Here is a 26,606-nt window from a genome sequence, read left to right on the forward strand (position 1 = left end):
CACAAATTGTTGTTTTTCGTGATAATATAAATTTAAAATGGGAAATATTTTTTTTAAAAACAATGTGAAATGGACTCCCTTTCTAAATGCGAGCACTGACTTAGAGAGGTTTATATAAAAAAAATGCAAAAACGTGTTAAATAATATGTGAGCTTATCTATTATTATTTTGAATGCCGTCAAATGGATGCGGATGATAAGGAATATTACAATTTTGCTAAATATTTAAGTACGGTAGAAATGAAATATATTCAACCAAAATATTGTTTCTAAATAAAGACGAAAAATATGATGCATTAAAAAATGGTTTGAGCAAGACTATTTTAACGATGATATTTAGATTTTTTAAAACCATTATTGAGGACTAATTTAACGGAGATTAAAAAATATATATATAACAAATTTTGTGTGATATAAAACGCTTTTATTTCTTTTTAAATGAAAAAAAAATTTTTTTTCTTTAATAACTTTCCAGTTTTATTTAATATCTTCAAATTGTCTTATTTTTGTTGCAAAAATACTTTTTCTTTATATGCGTACTAAAGTCCATAAGTTTAGTCTAAATTTCAAGAGGCGTAGTCTGAAGGTCGAGATGTAATAATTGTTCCTATTACAGTTACATGAAAAGGGCTGTTTAACTACTAATGTTCAAAAATTAACAATAACTCTCCTGACTTGCTAAATATGATTCAATTCGGAATACCTGTTAGGGCTACTAGACAAAATGTCCCATTTCATATAGCTATTGCTGGTACTGGTTATGCTATTAATTCACCTATTCCAAGATTGCACAGTCTAGGGCTCTAGGGAACCAAATCAGTTGTATTGACATTTTCCACATTAGCCAAATGAAGTTTAAACTTGCTATTAAAGAAATAGTTTAGGATTCTGACATCTGTTTATATATTTATGTTAATTTGTTAAAAGAGGAAAAGAAATATATAAATAAATACACGTCAAATATATTTATAAACGTATGACTAGATATTTGTTTTTTTTTTATAGTTTGTAAATTTTTATTTTATTTTTTATTTTATAATTTTTAATATTTATTTTTAAAGGGTTTGTTATTTTGATTAATTTAATATTTTATTTTTAAAACAGTTGAAAACCCTTGAGCTTTTATCAGAGGATAGTTAGTATTATACCTAGGGCATTCAATATACATTGCAACAATTCCAACAAATCAATGATTTATGATTTTCGCTATTTCTAATATACTGCGTTTTCTATATTTTTATTATTATTACTTTTTTATTATTTTTTTTACCTTAGTATGTAAAGTATTAAAATCACAAAGTTATTATATAGAATAATGTATAAAACAACTGTGCATATATATTGTTATTATATTATTTCATAATTTTGTAAGAGAACACTGTTATGTTAAATGAATTTATGTTTATATTTATAAAAGGCATTTGTGTCGTGTATACACTAATAAATAAATGAAAGGTTGGTTGTAAGAATCTTAAAATATTTCATTATTAAATATTAAGTAAAGAACTGTTAAAAGTTTATTTAACCTGTTTATGAAGCTCATGGGTAGTATTTGTAGTAAAATATTATTGAAAATGCTTATTATATACCGATTATTTTATTTTATTATATTTCAAAATATTTTTCTTATGTTCAAACCCTGTACCCTCTTCTCTATACAGTTGTGAATCCATGTTTTGCGAACAAAGTTACCTTTGATCCAATAGGTGCTTATTAAAAATGTGTATCTACTCAAGTTTAAGAATAAACATTCCTTTAGCTTCAGATGTATAGGATATCATGTGGTTACCTAACAAGTCGACAATAACAAAATTAGACATACTTTCTCATATCAGATGATGTCTGAAACGGGTTTCATTTCCCACAGATATACAGAACAGTCCCAGCATAGAATTAAAATATCAGTGTAATGAAATGCACAAAGCGCCTGATTACTAACTATCTCACTTGTGACAACTTGTGATGGATGAAGTGTGGAGTCTAATATGGTTTGTTCAATTAGTACCTAATGAGGCAGCTGTTGAGTGTTATAAAGATTATTTTGCTTATTAATGCACCAAATCAATAAATTATATGATTGATTTCAAACACGTCTACGACTGTTAAGCCACCACGTAGAATGTGCTAGAAAACGATGGATCATTTAGATAACTTAAATAATTTGGGTCACAAATTTTCACGTTGGTTTCACTCAAAGGAAATATAAAATACAAGCTTTTACCCGCGGCTTTGCTAGCGTGGTGTTAGAGAGAAATTAGTTAATTAATTAGTATTATCGTTTAAAAATAAGAATTTTCGGATAGAATCACTGAGGTATAATGCAATAGACTTGACGCTTCGTAGAGCAATATTTTGAACGTATGTTCCGAAAAAGAGGTTTCAAAAAGGATTGGTTTGGAAATGAATATTCATAAAACAAAAGTTATGAGTCCAACAGGACTAGACTTTTTCATTAACGATAATAAAATCGAAGTGGTTGATAAATACATTTATCTAGGACACAAAGTCAAACTTGGTAAAGATAACCAGATAGCGGAGTTACCAAGATGAATAGGCTAACTTGGGCTGCTTTCGGCTAACTTAAATATATTTTTGAAAATGAACAAGTCCCTATATGCTTAAAAAGACAAGTATATGAATCGTGCATATTGCCGATGACAACATGTGGACTAGAAACCATGTCTTTAACACAAAAAAGTAGCGAGAAATTACAATGCACGCAACGATTCATGGAAAAACAGATGCTCGGAGTATGTCTAAGAGACAGAATAAGAAATGAAGAAATAAGGCATCGAATCAGAGTCGTGGATATCATGGATCGTGCAGTGAAATTGAAATGGCAGTGGGCAGGGCACTTGGCGAGACAAAATGATGGCAGGTGGACACCCAGAATAATAAAGTGGAGACCGTGGGCAAGCAAAAGAAGTGTTGGAAGGCCACAAAAAAGATGGGTCGACGACATTGCCTCTATTGTTGGTAAAACGTGAATGATGAAAGCGGGTGATAGGAAGGAATGGAGACGTTTGGAAGAGGCCTTTATCCAGCAGTGGAGAGAATAAGGCTGCAAAAGAAGAAGAAGAAGAAGTTCCGAAAAATGAGCGTTGTTGCGTGAACATTGCCATGCAAAATGCGAAGTAGAGTAAAAAAGACAAACTGTCTATGCCTGTTTACATTTTAAATAAATTACAGAATTAGCAATTAGAATTATGCGGGAGTAACGGCGATAATTGAATTGAACTGCACTAGACTGCACGATATTACCACGCCATGTGGTCCTTTCAAAAGTCGCGTCCTTTTGTTCTTCATGTCTCTATAGCGGGGATGAAGTTGATGTACTCCAGAACGTTCCAATGGATTTGTCTGGCACAGTAGAAAGTATTGCGAAACAGAAAACAAAAAATGCTAAGTTACTTCTTCTATTAGATTATTGGATTATTGGTAAAATAATTTGGCACGTGTGTGTCTTCATTCTATCGACGTTGTGCCCACAAGTATGCGAGGAATGCAATAAGTAGTGATTGCAGGCAATTTTGATTGACAATTTGAAAATGACCATCTAATGTTTTTTTCCAGCATGGAATTAACAATTCGAGATGAATAGTAAACATCTTTTATTTGCGCTTTGTGTTCTTATAAATAAAGAATATCATTAAAAACTATCAAAATATTGCGCTTCTAGATTTGTTCCCTGTAGTACACCCGATGTGACTATAACACTATTGCAATTAAAGACTATCAAAATATTGAATCCCTAAATTCGGTCCCTGTGGTACACCCGATGTGACTAGAACACTGTTCGGTCTGACTCACCAACTATGACGACGTGGCCGAAGACGTCGTTGCCGCCGATGTTGGAGCAGTTCCAGCGGTGGGTCCCGAAGCGGCGGCGGCACTCCTCGCTAGCCATGCGCACTCCGTCGCCCGCCGCGGCCAGGGCGGCTGGGGCGGCACGGCACAGCGCGCGTTGTCTCGCCTGCAGCCCAGGAATGCGCGCGCACACCAGACCGCCGCCAAGAGACGTTGCGGAGCAAATACTGTAAAGAAAAATTTAAATGAGCATACAAACAGTAACACAAAATTTAATATACCAACAGTGCATTCGAATGTTTACTAACCCTATATTTAAGTGTTAGTGCCTGTCAGGGCACCAAGTAAATATACACACTTCGTTTCTGTTAATAGCCACACTAGAGTGAGTTAATTGAAAACTTATTGTTACTCACATATAAGGCAGGGGTTATTTATTATTTCAATTGACTAAACATACATTGGTATTTATAATATTGTACAGTATGTAGGTAAATCAAATACTATTGGAGAAATCAAAATTAAGATGGTAAGTAAAAAACACACCGTCTCTAACCATTCACACATGTTTAAAATTTACCCAAATATTTCCATTTTGGTGGTCATTTTCAACGAGTTGTAAATAGCTCACTATTAGAAAATGGATGTCAAGTAAGGGTAGATTGAGGTTCAAACCTCTAACCTCTGATACGTGAGTCCGCAGTACGCCACGGAAACACCATCCACTCAATTAGTCTTCTACCATTGTCATTGACTTGCCTGAGGCCATGCTTTTCCATCACCAATGAATCATAGAATGCATCCTTTACTAGGGCATCTACAGTTTCTGTCGGCGCATAGCACTGAATGATAGTGATCGAACTGTCAGCGGTTCTAAGGGTAACGCGTATAAGGCGCTCAGAAATGGGCTCCCATTTGAAAGGGCATTTAGCCGCTCTCTCTGAAAGCAAAATTGCCACACCTTGGCGGTGATACTGTTGTTGCCCAGAGTGTATGCAAGTGTGTTTTTTCAATAATCTCTTCCCAGATTCTTTCCAACACGCCTCGCTCATACCAGGAATATATCATTTATATTTGTCCATGATACGAATTACGTGGATATCTTTTTAGAGGATCTGCATTGTGGGCACGTTGTATGTACCGATGTAAAGGAGCCTTATCCTCGGGGGACCGCTGGTTAAACCTGAGGATGTTAAAGAGCTTACCTCTTACCTAATAGCCCGATACTTCACGGATCTGGGTGTATTGGATCTGTGCTTTTTACGTTGTCGGGTCGGGTATGCGGGATGCTAATGTCCAAGGTATTTTGTGGGGGCTTAGTAATCAATAGATTTTAGGAAGGTAAGGTGATTAGCCATACGTTTCCGAGGACTGAGGTCTTTGGGCAATTGCCTTGTAACCCTTTAGGTCAACTCAACTTACCCACTCAGGCATGGGCCACCTTTCGATCTTCTTTCATCTGATTTCTCAACACTAACCTGTTTGGCACGGGGACCCCTTTTAAAGAAAAAGAAAAAAATATAAATAAAATACTCTTTCTACACTGGTTAGCGCGTTTGCTTGCCAAAAGGTAAATAAATAAAACGATTTTAAAAATGAATTATTCTCTCTGCCTGCGGATTTAAATTGTGTCTTTGGTGCGAAAATAGTATAAAAGAGCTATGTTTATAATGACATTTTGCAGGTAAGGTTTTGTCGTCCTAAAAACACAAAGGCCAATGACAATAATGCAGTGCATATAAAACCATGAAGACTTTTCTTCCTTTCATAGTTTAACTTCCCTTACTAAACGTAGAAGCGTTTCTGATCTGTCTTTCCTCTTCAAAATTTCAAACAATTTTATCGATAGTCCATATCTCTTGGAGCGTATTTCAATCAATTGTCCCGTAAAGTCAACACGACAAGTTCATTTTTTTAATAATTTATTGCCTAAAAAAATTATGTTCAAAACTCGTTTATTTATCGTAGCTGCTCCAAATTCAATTTACTTTGTTCCCATTTAGATATTTTTAATACAACATTTTGTGACTTCAAAAAAAAACTTTTTGAAGCACTGTAAAATAAAACATTTGTCAGTGTGTAATAAGTTTATGTTCCTTTAATTATGTTTATTTTATTATTATATCAAAATTTTGAATTGGTCAACTATATTATGAAAATCCCTCTCCTCCACTCCTCCACTCTATTTCCTCATCCCTTAACCTGCTTGAGAGCTTTTTTTTTTCTCATGTCTTATATAGTAAATTATTTTTCTCTTTACTGTGTAACATGTTCTCTCATTATATTTGTGAAAAAACTTTAACTGGATGTATGTACAATTTTTATATTTTGTATTCTTTTATAACAACTGTTGTTTTTCTTTAATAAATAAAAATAAAAATAAAATAAAAATAAAATATCCACAAAAGCTGACTTAGTGATAGCCGGACTGGTCCCTATCGATCTCCTGGCAGCAGAAAGAGAAAACCTGTACAGGAACAACCAAGGTGTCATCACAGAAGATATGAAAAAACGAAAAAGAACCATGACCATGTATAAATGGCAGAAAAATTGGGAAAACTCAAATAAAGGAAGATGGACGCACCGTATTATAAAAGATATAAAAGTATAGGTAGAGAGGCCCCACGGTGAAACATCTTTCTGAATGACCCAGTGCCTTACAAGTCATGAAGTATTCTATAAATATTTGAAAAAAATCAAAAAAGCCGAATCAGAAGGATGCATAAACTGCAATGAACCACAAGACGATGCAGAACACACGGTGTTTGATTGCAAAAAATGGGGACAAAAAGAGAAAAACTTATAACGGACCTGGACATACCTGAAAGACTGACTCCAGATAATTTTGTAGAAACAATGATTAAAAGGGCGCAGAATTGGGCTCTTACAAAATTTTTTATGCAAAATATAATGGAGATAAAAGAAAAAGATGGGATGTCACAAGCGGAAGTATAGACAAGCTGCAGGCAGAGGTAAGGCCGCGAGGCGGGAACCGGTCAGCAGAGAAGAAAAGGGGAGGTTTTAGCCGGTATGAGTCCGGCACTACTCTATCTGAGTGTCCATAATGGATTTCCCCCCATCAAAAAAAAAAGAAAAACCGAAGGTTTTGTGACCATAATTTCCATTTTCTTTTATTTTCTTACCTTACATTTCAATTGCTAGATTTTCAATAAGTATAATTCCTTCCTGTTTATCGTTAAAAAGCCACCTCAACATAACTCAAGCACTTAAAACACTAAAGTAGAGAAAAAACCCTTCTGGCAAAACAGATAATTAGATAACAACGCGACTTTACACGTAACGTGAGTGTTAAAACAACTTTTTCTTCAACACTCTAGTTCCATAATGGGCTCCACCTCGCAAAAACACTTAATAACTACAATCCGCACTAATCATGTGTAATTTGAATACGTTTCTTAACCACTTAACCACGGCGCTGCACTTGTTTGCATTCCACGTCTTTCCACGCACTAGGTACTTAATCAACAATGTTTTGAGTATGTCCAAATGTTTGTAGATGGGCTGGATTTCCTTCCTGCGGAGTTATTTAGATCAAATTTTTTTTCAACAGAGAGGGAAACATTGTTGATTAGGGAATATGGAACTTTATTTCAATTTATTTCAACAGAGAGGGAAAACATTTTTGAGAAGGGAATATGGAAGTCTAGGCATTTACAGGACTTATGATCTGTCATTGGCTGGTTTAAGTGGCCACTCAACACATTAATTATCCACATTTCCTCAACTCTTCCATTTGTTGACTTTTGTGAAGTAAAAGAGCTGAAACCTTTATCACGTGGGTGAGATTCATCCGGCTGAACCAAATCACCTAGCCTTGACTTCCATATTCCCTTCTCAAAAATGCTGTCCCTCTCTGTTGAAATAAATTTAAGTATAAATAACTTCCTAGGGAGGAAATCCAGCCAGTCTGCAAGCATTTGGACATACTCAAACATTGTTGAATATGGAACTTATTTAACCCAAATATTTTAAATTTGTTGCCATTTTCTTTAAGGCTTAAGTAACCGTATTAGTAAATGGGAAACAAGTTGTTGCAGGGTGGGATTCGTCTCTCAGACCTCATGGTCCGGAATCTGCGACACCACCCACGGAACCATAACCCGTCTCTAACTAAAGTAAATAAATACTAATAATTCCACTTTCACACTCACATTTTTTTTTAAATAATACATTTTTGCTTACCCTGGTTTTAAAGAGTTTAAATGCGTGTGACATAATAAAAATGTTTTTTTTATTTATATTGAACACCAACAAACTATAGCATAACAAATCAGACCAAATAACTGAATACCGCACGCAACTACACTGGCTCAGTATCAGCCATAGAAGAAACATTCTTCACAATATTTTGAATAATCCGACTTCGACTGTTTATCTGAGAGAACTCTTACAATCTCTATCACAACATGGACTATCTCTTCGCTCTAATAACAAGAGAACCCTTTTAATACCCCTTTTTCTTCTTTTTCTAGTGCCTTGCTGAGTCCCCTAACGTTGGCGATCACTACAGCGAAAGCACATGTATCTGTCCTGCGCTACTTTTATATTTCGCAGCCAGGACGACTTCTTATTGATGTACTCGCCGCGGTGATTCCTGGGAAAAGATAACCAAAGTGGTTTCCCGTTGCCTTCTCTGGTGGATTTTTCTGTCGGGGTTACCTTTCCTTAGCTGGTTGGTTTTGGTTTTAAGGCGCCAAAAACTCGCCTATCATCCTCTCGTTATCTGCTGTGATCACACCGCTATGAGTATGATCCCATTGCCCGGGTTCGCGACGTGGACGCTAAAGAGTTGGACTAGTCAGTAGTGCTGCCGATCGAATGCAACTCAGCGTTTGCAGCATTTTATAGAATCGCATCCTCCAGCAAAATGACATACTCCTTCACCGCTCTTATTTTCTTGCCTCCTCTTTCGTAGTAGTAGCTGCTCGATTGTAGAATAATCAACCCACTTATATTAGAGACGCCCCTTATTATTTACGTTTAAATCTAGATTGAAATGTCACTATCTAAATTTTTGAGTTGTTCTTTTTTCTTTCTTTTTTCCATCCTATTACCTCTCCTCTCTTCTCGTCATTGTAATGAGTAAATTTTATGGTTAACTTTTGTATAAAATTGTAAGTGTAAATTTTTTAGTTAATTTTTGTTTTTATTTATTTTATTTTCTTTATTTTTGCACCACAACAGGCCAGAAAGCCCAATCTCAGTGGTGAATTACATAGCAGAACACCCAGGCTTAAGAAAAATCACATTTATTTTTTTCGTTCTCACCGGGAATCGAACCCGGAACCTTCCGTGTAAGTCAAGCGTCTTAACCACTACAGCACGGTGACCGCATACTGTTAAACTGTTATATAAAGTTGTATTCTGATAGATTATGTCCATGTAATTATAATTTTCTAAAACTGAATGGTCTGGGTTGGTAGAAAGGCGGCCTCCGTGGTGTAGTGGTCAAGACGCTTGACTCACGCACGGAAGGTTCCGGGTTCGATTCCCCGTGAAAACACAAAAATTAAAATGTGATTTTTCTCAAGCCTGAGTACTCTGTGATTGCTGTAATTCACCACTGTAATTAGGCCTCCTGGCCTGTTGTGGTGCAAAAAAAAAAAAGAAAGAAATTGTCTTAAGGCAATATGCCCGCCCTTGTATAAATGTGTATGTATATAAAGTGTAAAAATAAATAAATAAATAATTTTAAGTATAGGTACTCTTTGATACAAAAATACAGCTATCATTTTCTATCTAAGACCACACGTTCGTTTTGTAGTATACTTAAGAGGTCAAAATTTAAAAGTTAACCTTACACTGTTTAAAATAATCTTTTCAAAACCTTTTTCAATTATCCTCCAGCTGTCGAAATTAAGCGCCAGAGGATTTATAATACCTTTCGATACTCGCATCCAGGACCCAGTATCTTGAATATTTAAAGTAACATATGTTTATTTAACATCACCTATACTCCATTGTTATCGGAACAACAATAGGTTTCGATAAACAAAATAGATTTAAAAATATCCTTATAGGATAAACTTAAAAGGATTAATGGAGAAGGATGTAATGCACTTGAATACGAATAAGGCTAACTATTTGAGGACATGATTTTATTGTTAGTAGATTAAGAGAAACACCGAACCGTAAAATAATGTAAATTAAGTGAGTAAATAAATTATTATTTTAATAAGCTTAAAGTATCTCGTTGTTTTCTCGCTATAATATTGTATAGATGTAGGTACAGTATCGTTGTTCTAAATTCAATTATTCGTTAATTAATTAAAAGGTTCTAAATTAACACCTTCGTATATCGGGTTGTTAATTTTAGGTTAAATTATGCCATTAATAATTGAAAAAATACAGTCAAAATAATATAGTTCAAACCCTTTTTTATGCAATAATGTTTTTTTACTTTTTTTAGGATAAATATTTTGGTTGTAAATATTTCATTTTTACATTTGCCATAAGCTAAATTTTATAAATCATTGTAATATTTTCCTATTGTTTTCACCTACCGTTTATTTCGATAATTTTATCAATGGTACGATTTTTAAAAAACGACGTTTTAAAATTGTGAATTCGCGTGATTTCCTTACTTTCATATCATTCATTAGACGGCAATAATTATATTTCAGTAATAATAAAAGATTATTTTTTATCAGAAACAACTTTACAGACAGTAGGGAAATATCACATTTCACATACAACAAATTCCAATAAAAATGCATCAAATGGATTAAGAAAAATTAATTGTATTTTCAAAACCAATATGGATTTTGTGGAAAAATGTTTTCATACTTTACTTAAAAATTAAATTATAGAAAAATGTGTCCCCTGTATTATTGTATTATTTTTTTATAGTTTTCTTTTAATTTGGTTTTATTTATTTTTTTACTCATGTGTATTTTAAGTTACTCAATAAATATAATAGTGTAAGTCACTCTCCAAGCACAAGAGTTAGTCTCATTTTCGGAAAGTTAGTTATAACATTAAAAACATTATAATTATATTGTAATATAAAAAAAACATGTATAATTTATTTAAATATTAATTAAAAAAAACAAACGCGATATGTTTGGCATTGATAGTTGTGACGTCAAGATTCGTGAGGATGTTCTGTAAAAATTTGAACGGTTACGAACAAATTTCAAAATTAAAATGAATCGTGACGTATTAGAGGCGTTGCCAATGCAATACCCGTTTTCGCGGGAATTCAAAATTATAAATTTAAAAATATTTTTAATACCACTAATCAGTACTAGCTATTTTTTTTTACTCGACCCGCAACAATAAAGGTTTCAGCTCTCTAACTTCAAAAACGTCAACAGATGGAAGAGTCGAAGGAATATAGATGTTAGAATATAGGCAGAATGGTGAATGTTACACAGTGTGTAAAGTGGCCACTTAAATTAGCCAATGACAGGTCGTACACCCTGTGGATACCTTGACTTCCATATTCCCTTCTGTAAAATGTTCTTCGTGTATTTTGTAATATGTTAATAATAAGTCATGTTTTTCATACTAAACAATAGTTAATGCAGGTTAAGTATAAAACAATCGAAGCAATATATAAGAACCCGCTTTAAATTTTTTGCTTACAATTCAGCAGGACTTTAATTTAAAAGTTATTGTATGAATAAATAAAAAATAAATAAATTTAAAAAATGCAATAGGTACACCCAATTCACCTGTATGAAATTGAACAGCGTTCTTAACTACATAAATAACAAATATCTGTTTATATTATTTTGTATGTCATAATTCTCTGTCGTGCGTAACACCAGAGATTGCCGACAACGCCTGAGTGGGTGAAACAGGGAAAATGCTCCACCAATAATAACTTTGAATTATTTTAATGGTTCTGGTTGCTAAATTAAAGGGCTTTTGTAGCCGCCAAGCTTTTACAGCGGTTTTAAGCGATACTAATTTAAATAAAATTTTAATGGCTTCGAGACGATGTGAAATAAAATGGAAAAGAAAGACAGTATTTTGTCATTTCTTTTTTTTTATTTATTTATTATATACTGGAATACGGCCTCAGCCAATTACAACAGTACAAGAAGCAGAACGAAAAAAATATGAAACTGTGTAGCAAAGACAAAAACAAACAAAAGGAATAAAATAATGGTTAAAAAAATGTACATTCATAAAGGCGATCAATGTATAAGACTTCGAGCTAAACCATGTCAATCCATCTCCATCCACAATTTGTAAAATAAAATATAATACTGTCATTAAAAATATTCAGAAAAATAAGAAAACAAAGATTTATTATTGCGTTAATATGAATATTATCTCAAGAAATTTTAGTGAATATTATAACCACTAAGGTACTGACTTTTCTATGCCAACCGGTTAAGAAACATACCCGTCTCTTCGTTAGGACACTATTAAGATTTAAATGCATTCCCACTATAAATACACCTTCTCACCGTATAGCAGTTGCACAAAAAACAACGTGCTGATGTGATACATGTTATTAGAAGCTAACACTTATGTGCGCGCTAGTATCATTAGTGTTTTGACGAAGAAACGGATACGCCTTAAAGCTGGTGGACATAAATAAATCGGTTGTTGGTAATATACAAATATTTATTAGCATTTATTAATATGTTTGACCACAAAGTTAGGTAATGCTTTGAATATTAATTAATTAATTATAATATATTAATTTTTACATTAATTATGACTAGAATATGTTGATTGGGTCTTAAGAATCAAAATATCCAATATTTAAAAATATAAATGAAACAAATACACGGTTTAATTTAATTTACATATTTTATAGTAGAGAATATACAAGTCTAATCATTTACAGGGGTTTAATCCAGTTCTTATCTACAAAAATTTGACAAACTTATAGTATTGTTCACGCCCCTTAATTTATTTAAAAATAAATTAAGACAGATTCTTTCTGGCTACGATACGATCTCACTTGCTATTTAATGATGCTCACACTTACACACACCTGAACACTTACTCCCACATACGCACAAACACACCTATACACTTACTCTCATACAAATACACGTAAACACACCCTTTTGTTGTACCACAATTTAATATTTGCTGGTCTGTCTTAAACCGTATCTTTTTTATGTTATTATTTCATTTTCGACTGTTTGTTTCTGTAAAATAAATAAATATCACTTAATAGTTAGTCATAGGGTGCTCAGTTTTAAGTGTAAATTACTTATTATTCAAAGAAAAGAGTAGGTACTGACATAATAGTGTACACATATAAAATAATGAACATATTGATATATTATGGTTTGGACGCTTGAAAAAATAAAAGTACTATCAAAATAGGACTTTTTAAAAAAAAAAAATTCGAATGTACAAAAGAGAAAAGAATAAAAATTAAATTAAATAATAAACATAATGTATTATGCTTTTAATGCTTTCAATGCTTTTCAGAGTAAAATTGTATGTGCTTATAAATACAACCAAAACAAGATAAAATAATATTTACATGAAATAATTTTTTTTTTTAAATTTAACAATTTAAAGTACAAAGATAAAGGTCTAAAAAAACATCTTAACAAAAACAGATACTATAAAAGAAAAAAATATTTAAATTTTAAAAACGAAATTTTAAAATACAGCATTATTAAAATTAAAGTTTTACATAAAAAATCAATCATTATAGAAACTCTGTCTCTGTCTTCTCCCCACTTTCGTAATAAAAACATAATTTTATTAAAACATGTATTCAGTTTTGATTTCATGGGGTAATTAATTAAATGAGTTTTTTAAGTAGAAATATCAGGTGTACCTACAATTACGCTCATTGAAATTATTAATAAAGAAATTGAAACAGTAACTCAATATTATTTGCCAACATACTTCGGTATTATGAATTCTTAATCTGACCAATGCAGTGGGAGTATCAGTAACCTTTATAATAATAAAGTTGAATTTGTCTGGATAATCCTGATTGGTGGTCGTATGTTTGGATAAAGCAGACAACTTCCTCAGTGAGAGACAAATTAAATGTTTGATACTTTATAGTTTGGTTATTAAAAACACTCAATTTTATAGCGGTATAATAAATTATTGAATGTCCACTTAATTTGCATTCATAAATTAAATACTTGTGCATCAAGATAAAATTTGTTTTAAAAACATCAAATCATTTAGACATTAATAAATTTCACAAGTTTTTTAAGGATATATGAGTCCTATAGAATCAAAAACAGCAATCTGAAGATTTTATGCAAATCGAGTTATGGTGGGGCAACATTGCCCTATTTAAATAGTTTTTGATTATTTAGTAACATCCTATTGAAAACATAAATTTGCAATGGAAAATCAGATTTTAAAAACTTTATTATTATCAAATGCAGCAATCTGCGAACGTGCTTCGTGTTAATTTTTTTTGGTTTTTATTCAAAAATAAAAATATGAGTCTTTTAATTTTTTTAAACCGTAGATATTAATAACTAAATAAAAGTAGTACAAAAATAAGTAATAAATATTTCAAGTAGATCGTAACAAAAAAAATGATGTTTTAATTTCCACAACCCTATTTTTTTATTTAAATAATATAATTATGCATTTTTGCAATCTAAAAAAAATTCAAATGTTATATTTTTTTACTAAAACTAAAATCCCACCAAGCCACTTTCCGTAGCTTGTTGGTGGTGATTTATTAAATTCGAACTCGGTAATAATCAAAAACAGCAATTTTTGAACATGGCACAAAACAAAAGCAGCAATTTAGCATTTGATTTGAATCATAATCAGCAAAATTTGAAATTCAGTATCAATTACAGCAATCTAAAAAAATATTTAAATAATTATTGTTTTAATTAAAACTGAATCTATTCAAAGATGAATATAATATATTTAAAAATCTCTAACTAAAGTAATTCTCAATACACATGCAATAATTTTACTAATTGATTTTGGCGTAAAATATTTTTCTTGTTTACCGCAAATTCGTAAAAAGTCATATTGCTGGTTTTGATTTTTTACTACTCATTTGCGGTGTTAGACAATTTTGACGAATAGGTATGTGAACATTGTTTTTCTGTCACTCTCTCGCAAATGCCTTCCCGATACAGTGCAAAAAATACAACCGAACATTGGACTAATTATGCCTAAGTAAAATCGAGAAAATCAACGTTTCGCTGTCCCGTTTTCCACTCCGCAAAATTGAATTGATTTTTTTTTCCTTTTTGAGAAAGATAATCAGAAAAAAAATTCAATGTCAGTACCTTCTCCGTCTTTTTTTATATCGTATTTGTGTACCGTACGTCCGAAGATGGCAGATAATAATTTTTGGATGGTTCTAGCTTCCATAAGAAACGATTTATCAAAAAAGCAAAACGATAATGACACGCCAATGGTAAATATCTAGTGTGTAAAAAAATCACTGCGGCGTTTTCAAAATTAATGCCGCGTTTTCTCTGAAGTCGATGTTTTTCTTGACTGACAAAACTTCAATGCAAGGTTAGACTGAAAACCCATGATTTTTTCAAGGAAAAAAACATGGATACAAGTACTGGAGACGGTAAAGGTGAAATGTGATTTAAATAATATTACACAACAATACAAACCTTTATTTTTACGCATTATGTTTATTTAACTTTTTATACATAATGTTATTTGTACATTGGCGGGCTTATTGCCAAATGGTAATTTCTTCCAACCAACCAGTCAAATAAAAGTTTTATTTTTATAATTCAAGTTACAGAACATATTCAATAGAAAATAAAGATTAAAAAGCTGAAGATATATAAAAATATAAATAAACGTATATGTTTATAAATTAAGTTAAATCAAAACTATTACTCAATGGGAAAATGGAAAAAAGGGGAAAAGGAAAGGAGGAGAGATTAGGGAAGAGAAAGGAGACGTTTCTTCAGACGTGATTTAAATAGCAATAAAAAATATTGATTTTAAAAATTCATTTGAGTTAATCAAACCCTGTTTAGATCTTTTATGAGCAGATTTCTACACATTTTTTTTCTATTTGGCCTACTAAAGTATTCTGGTTATGTCTTAATGCGCATTAACATTAATATTTTTTTATATGATTAAATACTAGCAGTTTATTTGTAGTTGTATTTTATTTATGAAATTTGTAAGATGTACAATTGTCTAATTAATATATTTAGATTAAGTTGTGTAATGAATAAGAAACAATATGTATGTAGGAATTATGAGAGTAAAAGATAAAAAATGAAAAAGATCTGTATAATAAAAAATAAATTAAAATACATCTGCTTCGTCGTTAAAGGAAGGTCTCGTGGTGTAGTGGTCAGTACGTTTGCCTACCATGCAAGAGATCTCGGGTTCGATTTCTGACATGGTCGATGTGAAATATTTATTGAAAGGGGTGTTTTCACAGTAGAATATTTCATAGTCCCAGGACTGGTACCTGTAGCGTAAGACTGATTATCTTACCTTCATGTAACAAAAATGATCAGATACGATGCGATTAGTGTACCGATTCAGTGCCCTATGCACCATTAGGTGCGGAAAGGGAATGATGATGAGAACATTTTTTCATACCTAAACGTACTCCCGTAGCATTGAACTTCCTTATTGACAATTTTATCCACGATTCTAATATCCGGATTCCTGTGTATCTTAAAAAATACGACTCTTTTCTTAACGTGAAGGGAAAAAAGGAGTTGCATAATAAAACCACATGAACTTTAAATTTTTTGTTGAGATAATGCTGTCGAAGAGTCACGAATAAAGAGTCTTAAGGATTGAACACGGCTATCATACTTATTCATATTTTCAAGAATTGTTATTTTCGGTTAATTGAAAAAGCTCTTTCTTTTCAATATTTTTTCAATTAAAAAATTGAATCATGTTCAAGGATCCTCCAGGAACGGCTTATTATTTAAATACTCCGAGAGAAGTCCTTATGTTTGTCTTATCTTCATATTGTTGTTTAGCATAGAGATAAAATCGAACCAAAATATCTCCCACAATACACCGCGTTTTATACCTACAATAAAACTGAAATAGCAAGCCGTATTCTCAAACTATTTTCAAGGAATGATTTTATTTTTACACGTTTTTCTAAATTTATCCGAAAAGTGTTTTTTTAAAATAAATGTATAACTGATATTAATTTTTATTTATGTATACGAGTATATCCGCTCAATAGTTAAATGATCTGCTTATTTGCTTACCATGCAAGAGGTCTTGCGTTCGATTACCGACATAGTTTTTGATTTTTTGTTTTTTTTTCATCTATTGATATATTTAACAAGCCCCTTAATTTATTTTTAAATAAGTTAAGACAGATTCTTTCTGGCTGCAATACGATCCCACTTGCTATTTAATGATGCTCACACTTACTAAATTTCTAAAATGGTAGGATTTTTACGTAAAATAAGAAAAAATCTCAGTTTAAACACAAGTAATCTAATTTTCAAGGTAATTGTTTTGCCGCATTTCAATGACTGTTTTCGTGTTCTCTTTTTGAGCACCGAAAATCCATATAATTTTATGCAGAAAGCTCAAAGTTACACAGTGTGTAAAGTGGCCAGTTAAATCAGCCAATGACAGGTCATAAGCCCTGTAAATGCGTAGACTCTCATATTTCCTTCTCAAAAATGTTTTCCCTCTGTGTTGCAACAAATTTAAATATGAATTATTTAAACTTACAATGCTAGAAGATAGTACTATCAAATGTAAATTTTCAAATGTTTTTAGAAATATCATAACCATTCTACCTAATAGTATGTAAGGCACTGCATTTTACATTATTGTATTTGTCTTTGTGATTTTTCAACAATATTCCTATTATATTAGTTGTGTAGAAAGCGGGTTTAAGTTTAATGACAAAGTTCATAAATTTAATAAATCTGGGATATACCAATTAAATTGTAATGATTGCGATTCAATATATATTTAAAAAACTAAAAGAAACTTTAATATTAGAGTAAAAGGACACTTAAGATGGTTAAATAATTTTTAAAAATCTGAATTCGCAAATCATCTGATTAAAAATAATCATAACTTCAATAAAGACACTGGATTAAAAGTACTTCATGTTGAAAATAAAATATTAAAATTAGGCAAATTAGAAAACTTAGAAATTAAAAAAGTGATTCATAATAAGAAAAAAATAATTGAAAACCAAATAAACAATATTTCTTTTAGTCCTCTCCTGTCTAGCTTCGAAAATATTGATATCAAATTACTACCCTCGTAAGAAAGAAAAAAAGACTGTATTTATTGGGTCAACGTGTAGTACTTAGTTAACATGATAAAAATAAAATATGAATTAATTCATTAGTTACGTAAACCTCGACGTGACGAAGAAGCTTGTTTGCTTTGAAACCGGTAGGTGGAAAAAAAATTGTCGTTAAAAACAAAGTTGTTTTATTTATTTTATTCTGATAAATAACCGCAAAGTTAGTGCTTCATATATAAAATTTGGTGCTTACATCGATAAAAACGAAACAATCGACGAAAGAATACAAAGATGTCACAATTTACATTCTTCTTTTGCAATTTCCCAAAAGTTGATTTTATTGGTTAAGGCGTTTTCGTCCTAAAGGTGCGATGTGAAGTAAATAAACAGATTAATGAATTTAATTTAAAAAATCTGGAATGCATCAAGAAAAAGCGGTTATAATATTTTGAGAAACACCGCCCGGAATGTTTTGCCACAGAATTGCGAGCAGCGCGCAGTCGAACAAAAAAGATGAACGGTTTCCTAAACTAGTTCACAATGGTAGTATTGTCAGACTATCCTTACTTGTGGTCAGCAGTCGGGAGAATGTCCTCGTGGAATTATTAGTTCATTGTGACCATTCTTGACCGAGGGCTGAACCACAATGAATATCCAGAGTTCTAAATTAGTTCAAAATAGTTCCAATTTCGGATTATTTATTTTTTTGTGCAAAAAGTCAGCATATCCAAACCATTTACACGGGAACCTCTTTTTAAAGAATATTTTTATTTTTTATTTTTTATTTTTTCGTTTCTTTTCATGAATTAATTTATAAGTACAAAATATTTCTCTTCATAATTTTTTTTTACATAATTATATATTTTTATACATAAATATACACTATTAACCTAAGTATTAGTTTTAAATAATAATACATATATATATATATATTTTTTTTTTCATTTAATATTATTCAAAATTGTTTTTTTATATTTTTTTGACTGGTTTAAAGTATTTGTAATACCAAATTATCTTTTTTTATCGATAATTCTATGGCTGGTAATATTTTATTATTTTATATATTTTATCTTTTTTAGACTTTCTTAATTAATAATATTGTTTTAAATGCTCTGTATTATTTATAATTATGCTTACATGTATGTATATTTTATTGTATTTGTAACTAATATGTAAAAGGCACTAATTGCAGTTTATTTCAATTAAATAAAAAATAAACAAATTTTTACACGGTTTCGCAATACGAGTAAGACGCCATAAAAATCAAATGAATAAAAACATTAACAGTGCATAATAGTAACGTATACCTTACCAAAGCTCAAAACACCAAACTTCTGAGCTTTGAGAGTAAGTGCTGGAGAAGAATATTAGGTATAAGTTGGTTTGATTTTATAACTAATATTGAAGTCCGAGAACGGACGCAGCAGCCTCCTATTACGAGCGTCTTGAGGATGCGGTGCTGGACCTGTCTTGGACACGTGCTATATGGAAAAAACTCCCGCGAGTTACTGCGTGAAAACCTGAGGTTAGGAAATAACCACCTGATAATCACCGTCTCTCTTCATCTTATTAAAACTATGCGTGTGTCTTTCTTAGTGATCTAATTAAATTAAACCTCTTCCTCTTAAATGAATGTTTTATGTATTTGTCTCAGCGTACTCGGTGTTTATATTTAAAGATCCTGATGAAGAAAATATTTCATTTATAATTATCAAATGTACCTATATTTTACTAACTTTGTATGCTTGGTGGATACCTGTTATTGGTTCTGAGTTAATACACTATATTTGTTTGTTTACTATAAATGTGTATGTAGAACTGTTGGTTTCCAGAATAAAATAAAATAAAACAAAATACGATGTTATATTTTCTTAAGTGTTGAGGTTTGCTTGAAGATCAAAAATATTGTCGTGTCAATATTCGTAGTAGTTGCCGAGACATTAAATAATTAAGTGCAATTGATTTATGATATACTCCAGACTATTCGGTGAATCACACATAAAATAAATTTCTAATTTTCTTCTTGGCGATTTGTACAATTTTTCTTTTGTATACCTTTATAATTAAAACGTTCAAACCATAACCATTGGTAAAAACAAGTAAATTCACAATCCATGTTAGCCTTAGAACAACAGGCTATTTTTTAGTTGCGAAAAAATTGTGAACTGGAAATGTAAAAGTCTGGGCGTATATTGTTCACTATTTTTTCTTTCTTCTTCTTTCTCTTCTTCTCAATGTAAATCGGTAGTCAGATGGCAGAAGGGACCATCTGTAATTTTCAAAAATGTTAAGGAGAACTTAAATACGTCTCAATTTCAAGACTTTAATCCACAAATTAAAATATTTTAGTGTTGCTTTTCAATAATAAATTACCATTCTAAATGACGGTATTTTTTTAAATTTTTGTGCTGCGTGTATTTACTGAAATAATTATTAAAACTTTTAAAAACTTAAACATAGACAAAAAACAGATAGTCTCTTCTGCCATCTGACTTCCGAAATAAATATACATTAATGTAAATGTAAATATCAATAAATAAATAAACAAATAAAAATTAATTTACAGTTACATCACAAAATGCGCGGGTCAATGAGTTGTGGTGTAATTATTATTATAAAATATTATAACCAACTTATTGTTCTTGAAAGCTTCGTGTGTGGTGATAAGTGCGTTTAGCTAGCATGTATGACTTTTTGAGTTCAATTCCTTACAAGGTCAAAAATTATAATAGTTAAGATGTTCATATCCTTATCTGCACTCAATAGTGCATAGGGCACTGTATCGTTACACTAAATACAGAATTTAACATATTTTACATGAAGGTAGGGTGATCAATCTAAGCTTCAGGAACCATTCTAGGGATAGATAAATATCGTAGTGGGAAAACCACCGTTAGAACAAATATTTAGTGTCGATTCTGCCTGGAATGGAACCTGAGACCTTAAGCATGGTAAGCGAACCAACCAACCGCTTCACTACAAGACCAAACTAGATCAATTTGATTTCTTTTTTCATCCTTATTTTGAAAACATGCTATGTAAATTTGATCAATATTTTCAAGTAATTTACTACCCTGTTTTGTTCACAAAATTTGTAATTAAATTTAACAAAAAAATAACAGATTCCTATTATAATTATGTATTCGGTTGATATTGGAAATAAATCTTATATTAAATGCCGCATTATAAAAGTAATTTTTAATTAACTGTCCAATCCCAGACACATAATTTTTAAATGAATTAAATTTTTAAATTAGTGCCACTGTTTTCTTTTTGTTTTCTATAAAACCGGTTTATCCACATTTGAATTACATATGTTAACAAGATACTTAAATTAAATGCACTTTTAAAATTAACTCCTTAACCCGAGCGTTCATACAAATATACTTAAAATGTAAGATTTATTTAGGTACTCACGTATTTTCCAAAATAAAAGATCGACGAGTTTATTTTTTAATAAGTGCAGTCCCTAAGTACGTCTTATTTTTTTTTCTGCTTATGTTGGTAGTCGGCATACACAAAAAAGTTTGTATTTTAGTTTGACAGATGTTTTTTGGTTGGCTTGTTTGTTTTTGAGCTATTTTCTGTAACCCTTTTAAACGGTATTTAAGACAAGTTTTAAATACACAGTTTGATAAAATAAGTACATGGAAATTGTGTTTTTTCTAATTTTTTTTTTCTTTTTTGAAATTAATTTATTAACCTTTAGGATTTACATTCATTTAAAAAAATAAATAAATTATATTCTATTTTCAGTTATGATATTTAAAACATATTTTGTAAATGTTGTCTGAGTCTTTTGTTTAGTTATATCTGGTAGTTTATTGTATAATTTCAGTCCCTGTTTTATTAGTTTCGACTATTCTTCTCTCATTTTAAAATGTTATATTTGATATTGTTCTGATATTCTCGTATTGTGTCTATGTTAATTATATTTTTTTTCATGTTTAAGATCATTAATAAATTAATAATTTAAGGATTCTGGTTGAAAAAGTTTAAATACATTTAATTGTTTAGTTTAAACAAAAAGTTTTAAGGGTGCTGTTAGAGAAGGCAGGTTATATTTATTTTGTTTATTTATTAAAGAACTCATACAGTCTTTATATAAATACAAGGTACAAAAGAAAAAAAAAGTAAGACCAATTACAGGTTTCACATTATTTTTTTTATGCAAGCAGGAGGAGAGGGAAGAAAATAATTAAATTCTAAAAAAATAAATATATATAAATAAAAATATTAAATGAAAAGTACATAAAAGGAAGAAGACATTGTATAGCTCTAACTATACTTTCCTCCCGCTCTCTCTCTCTCTGCTTCCATGAACATTTATATTTCTTAGTAAAATTTCACAACCAACATTAATTCATTTAATGCAGGTAGGAACACATATGAATAAGTAAAAATAAAGAGTTAAAATTAAAAAGAAAAATAAAAATTAAAGGTTAAAATTAAAATATAAAGTTTAAATCAAAAATTAGAATTAAAAGTAAAAATTATAAGTTAAAATTTAAATTTAAAAAAAAGTTAAAACAGATAAAATTAAAAATCAAGATTAAGTTACAACTCAAAATATACTAAATTTATTATTTTATTTTGCTATCTTTGTAGTCTGTGCTATTTTAATTTTCCTGTTCCCCACAGTAGTTGCATGTAGAACATTTTTGTTTTTTAAAGACTTCGTAGATTATGACTTTATTTTTTTAGAAAAAAGTTTTTGATTGAATAAAGAACTCAATAATGAACCAACTTTACTAATTTAATCATTGATATGATTTTTCATATCAATTGTCTGTCTATTGTTAGTCCTAAGTATTTGACATGTTCAATTTCTATTACTCGTTCAAAATTTATGTAAGCGTGTTTTTTATGTCAAATTCAAAATGGATTTCATTAAGTGTAAGGAAGTTTGTGTTTTTCCATTTAGTCAACATAGTCTTTGTTTATCTTATTGATTGCATATGCGTCAGTTTGTTTTTTGTAGAATAATCTGTTGTCGTCGGCACAGTGAATATATTTTTCTTTAAATTTGTACAGTGATAAGTCATTAATGTATAAAATATATAATAGTGGACCCAAAATAAATTCTTGTGGTTCCCCAAAATTAACTTTAATAAGGTGTTTTTAAACAAATCTTTGTTTATTCCTCCATATTTTAACATTGTCTCCTTCAAAAAAATACTTAAGCATATAACACACTTATCGCAGAGTTTATCCCAACACTCAAAACATTACTTTATGTATTTATTCGTATTTTTTATCTCACAAACTATAATTAATAAAACAAATAATGCGACCTCACTGGGTCGAGGGCACTTAACAATTTCCTTTTTAAAGATATTTTTACATTTGAGAATAAACAAAGAAGACTTATTTAATAAGCATAGATAATTAACAAAACGTTGAGACAGTTTTAAACACTACGTATTTATGTTCGTAATTAATTTATGTTTATCATTATTATTTATTTAACAAAACGCACAATAAAAGAACAAAAACCTAACATAAGCTATATATACACTTGTGGAGCAGTTGATTCAATATTGGTTTGGGCGAATGAGACAATCCATTTTACTTCTACCTAGCTCCACTATCCATTTTTTAAGCCTTTTTGAACATTTTCTGGTCACCAATTGTGTAATAAATAGTGGAAGTAGGTTATAGATTTTAATTGAATTATATTCAAAATCCCTTTGTCCAAAAGTGGTATTAGTTTGTGTTTGTTTAAGTTGTCTTTGTGTTGAGGATCTAGTGATTATTTTATTTGTATGGGATGTATTGTAGGGGTTATGTCTTTCATATGAGTAAGAGTAGTTTGTGAATCAGTAAGTTAGTATTGTTTTAGCGTATAATTGCTTTGATGTCATAAGTTAGTGATATGTGCAATATTTCTTCAGTAGATGTCTTTATTGAACTTATTTTTCAGCATGACCTTCGTTTTTGTCAGCAATTTGGTATTTATCTCCTCTATGGTCACAGAACATCGTCCTTTGATGATCTTCTTCATCTTTGGCAACATTAAAATTCACAGGTAGTCAAGTCTCCTGAGAATGGCTGAGGCATCAATGTGGTCTATTTTTTGCCATTTCAAGCCATGAGGTGTCAGCGGGCGTCAGTCATTTTTACGATGGAATAATATTGAAAATTCACCCATTACACCAAAACGTCAAATCCGTCAAAAACCAAGTCCAAAATTCAAAAAAGTAACGGATTACCTAAAAACATGTGGGCCAATTTAGAAAAAAAACAGACTCTCGCAATTACGCATTTAAATTCAAAATTCAAATATTCCACGTATTTTGTTTTATTAAACCCCTTATTTCACGATAGTTAAATACTAATTTCATTAAATAAATGTATTTTAGTGTAAGATAATAAACGCATTCGCAATCACCCTTTTCAAGAGCCAGTGTTCATTAAAAATAAATGTCAAATAATTCCACAAGTTTCAAAGATTTGAAGAAAAAGAAACTCACATTTTTCAAATACTTCCTTATTCATGCAGAAAACATTTTTTTTTATTAACAGCAATAAATAAAGTTCTCAAAGTGTTAAGAAGATGTTTTAATAAAATGCATTTTTATAAAATTAAGTATGTAACAAGAAAATTAACAAAATTAAGATTTCTGTATTAAAATGCCTTGATTAGTAATTTATAATGAAACGACTTTGACTTTCTGTTTTTTTTTTATCCAAAGAAGATGTACCAAATATGGAATAGCTCAAGGAAAAAAATCCGATTAATTATAATCAAATAGTTCATTAAATATAACGTATTAAAATGCAAAAAAGAAAAAGCGCTGGGAATAACACATACACATATAATGTTTTCTATTAGTATTTTTTTTTATTTATTTATTTTTTTTTTTAATTTAATTTCATAATTATACATTTTTACAATTTAAAAAAAAAAAATACTTGTTATATTTTTACTAAAACTAAAATCCCACCAAGCCACATGTTTTGACTCTATGGATAAATTGGCCTCATGGTGTGGTGGTTGGCTCATTCGCTTACCATTCGTGAGGTCCCGGGTTCGATTTCTGACAGTGTTGACTTTATATACGAATTTTTCACTTCCCTGTGAAACGAAACGAAAACGAAAAAAAATTTAAAAACTTCCTACCTAAAACGTAAGACTGATCAGCTCACCTTCATGCAACAGATGATCGAACAACACTGGATTCGGTTGGAGTGTCAATGCAATTAGAGTGACAGTATAGTGTCCTGTACACCACTGGGTACGGAAAGATAAATGATGATGATGATTCATATTTTCTATTTATTAAACATCAGCTTAACAATTGCTAGTGCATATAATGATAATGATCTAAATTTGTCGCAACAGAGAGGGAAAACATTTATGAAAAGGAAATATGGAAGTCTAGGCATTTACATGGCTTATGATCTGTAGTTGACTGATTTAAGTGGCCACTTTACACACTGTGTTACAATCACAATTCTGCCTATATTTAAACATCCAAATTTCTTCAACTCCTCCATCTGTTGACTTATGTGAAGTAAACAGCTGGATGAATTTCACCCACATAATAAATGTTACGGCTCCTTTACTTCACAAAAGTCAACAGATGGAAGTGTTGAGGAAATATGGATGCTTAAACATTGGCAGAATGGTGAATGTAACGCAGCGTGTAAAGTAGCCACTTGAAAAAGGCAATGACAGGTCATAAGTCCTGTAAATGCCTAGACTCCCATATTCTCGTCTCAAAAATGTTTTTTCTCTCTGCTGCAACAAATGTAGATCTGAATAACTACCTAGGGAGGAAATCCAGCCAGTTTGCAAACATTTGGCCATACTCGAAACATTATTGAATAATAATGATTATTATCAAAGATTCTGACACAGGAATGTTGTAAAAAGGTATTTTTAATTTTGATTACAGCTGCAAATCTAAAAAAAATAATTAAATATATAATTAACAAAAAAATTATGTGATACGAGATACAAATATCTTCATTAATTCAAAATGAGTAATGACACAGTACGTATCATCAATTCAACTTATTTCAATATTTCATTATCAATCCATTGAGATTAATGAAGCTTAGCGTCGTAAATCTACACGCAAACATCTCAACCAACCAAAAATGGGTACAGAAAAAGCCCAAGAGATTTAAGTGTCTATGAAGTGACCAAAGCTCGTAAAGTTTAAGGCACACATGAGGTAATATTTTTGCGTTTTAAAATAGAGATTTTAGGATTTGATGCTTGAGGGTTGGAACTCCTACTCCAGTTAGAGGTTAACAGAAGACACAAGGTTGCTGTTTAATGCATATTTGTTACTTAGTGAATAAATAGTGAATTGTGTTGCGCGAGTGTTACAGCGATGAGTGACTGATGCTGACTGACTGAACTGAACTGGGCGTTGACTACGTCCTGTGATCTATTTATGGGCCACGTTCCTTTGTTATTCATATCTCCATGGTAGAGATGATGTTAATGTACTGCAGGGCGTTGATCTCGTGTTTCGCAGAATGTAATGAATTCAATTCGATAGAAAACGCTTACTTGCTTCTTGGAGTCATGATGACAACCCAGGTGGAATTCATTTAGCACGTGTGTGTCATCGATCATGGACAATGAACCCCACAAAATTATTTAGAATGTT

At 30.9% G+C, this 26,606-nt stretch overlaps 1 protein-coding gene across 6 annotated transcripts in view; it reads right to left on the bottom strand.

Moving 5' to 3' along the window:
* Wnt2 (Wnt oncogene analog 2) overlaps positions 1-26,606 on the bottom strand; it is a 210,880-nt gene that overhangs the window by 74,398 nt on the left and 109,876 nt on the right. For all 6 annotated transcript variants that reach the window (XM_088228734.1, XM_088228732.1, XM_088228731.1 and 3 more), the window contains one exon: positions 3,810-4,033. In XM_088228734.1, coding sequence (XP_088084860.1) covers positions 3,810-4,033 — 224 coding nt within the window. The remainder of the gene's footprint in view (positions 1-3,809; positions 4,034-26,606) is intronic.

The sequence above is a fragment of the Micrasema longulum genome, unplaced genomic scaffold (genome assembly GCF_059751315.1).
Source record: "Micrasema longulum isolate JH-2025_06_02 unplaced genomic scaffold, ASM5975131v1 h1tg000605l, whole genome shotgun sequence".
Classification (NCBI taxonomy): Eukaryota; Metazoa; Arthropoda; class Insecta; order Trichoptera; family Brachycentridae; genus Micrasema; species Micrasema longulum.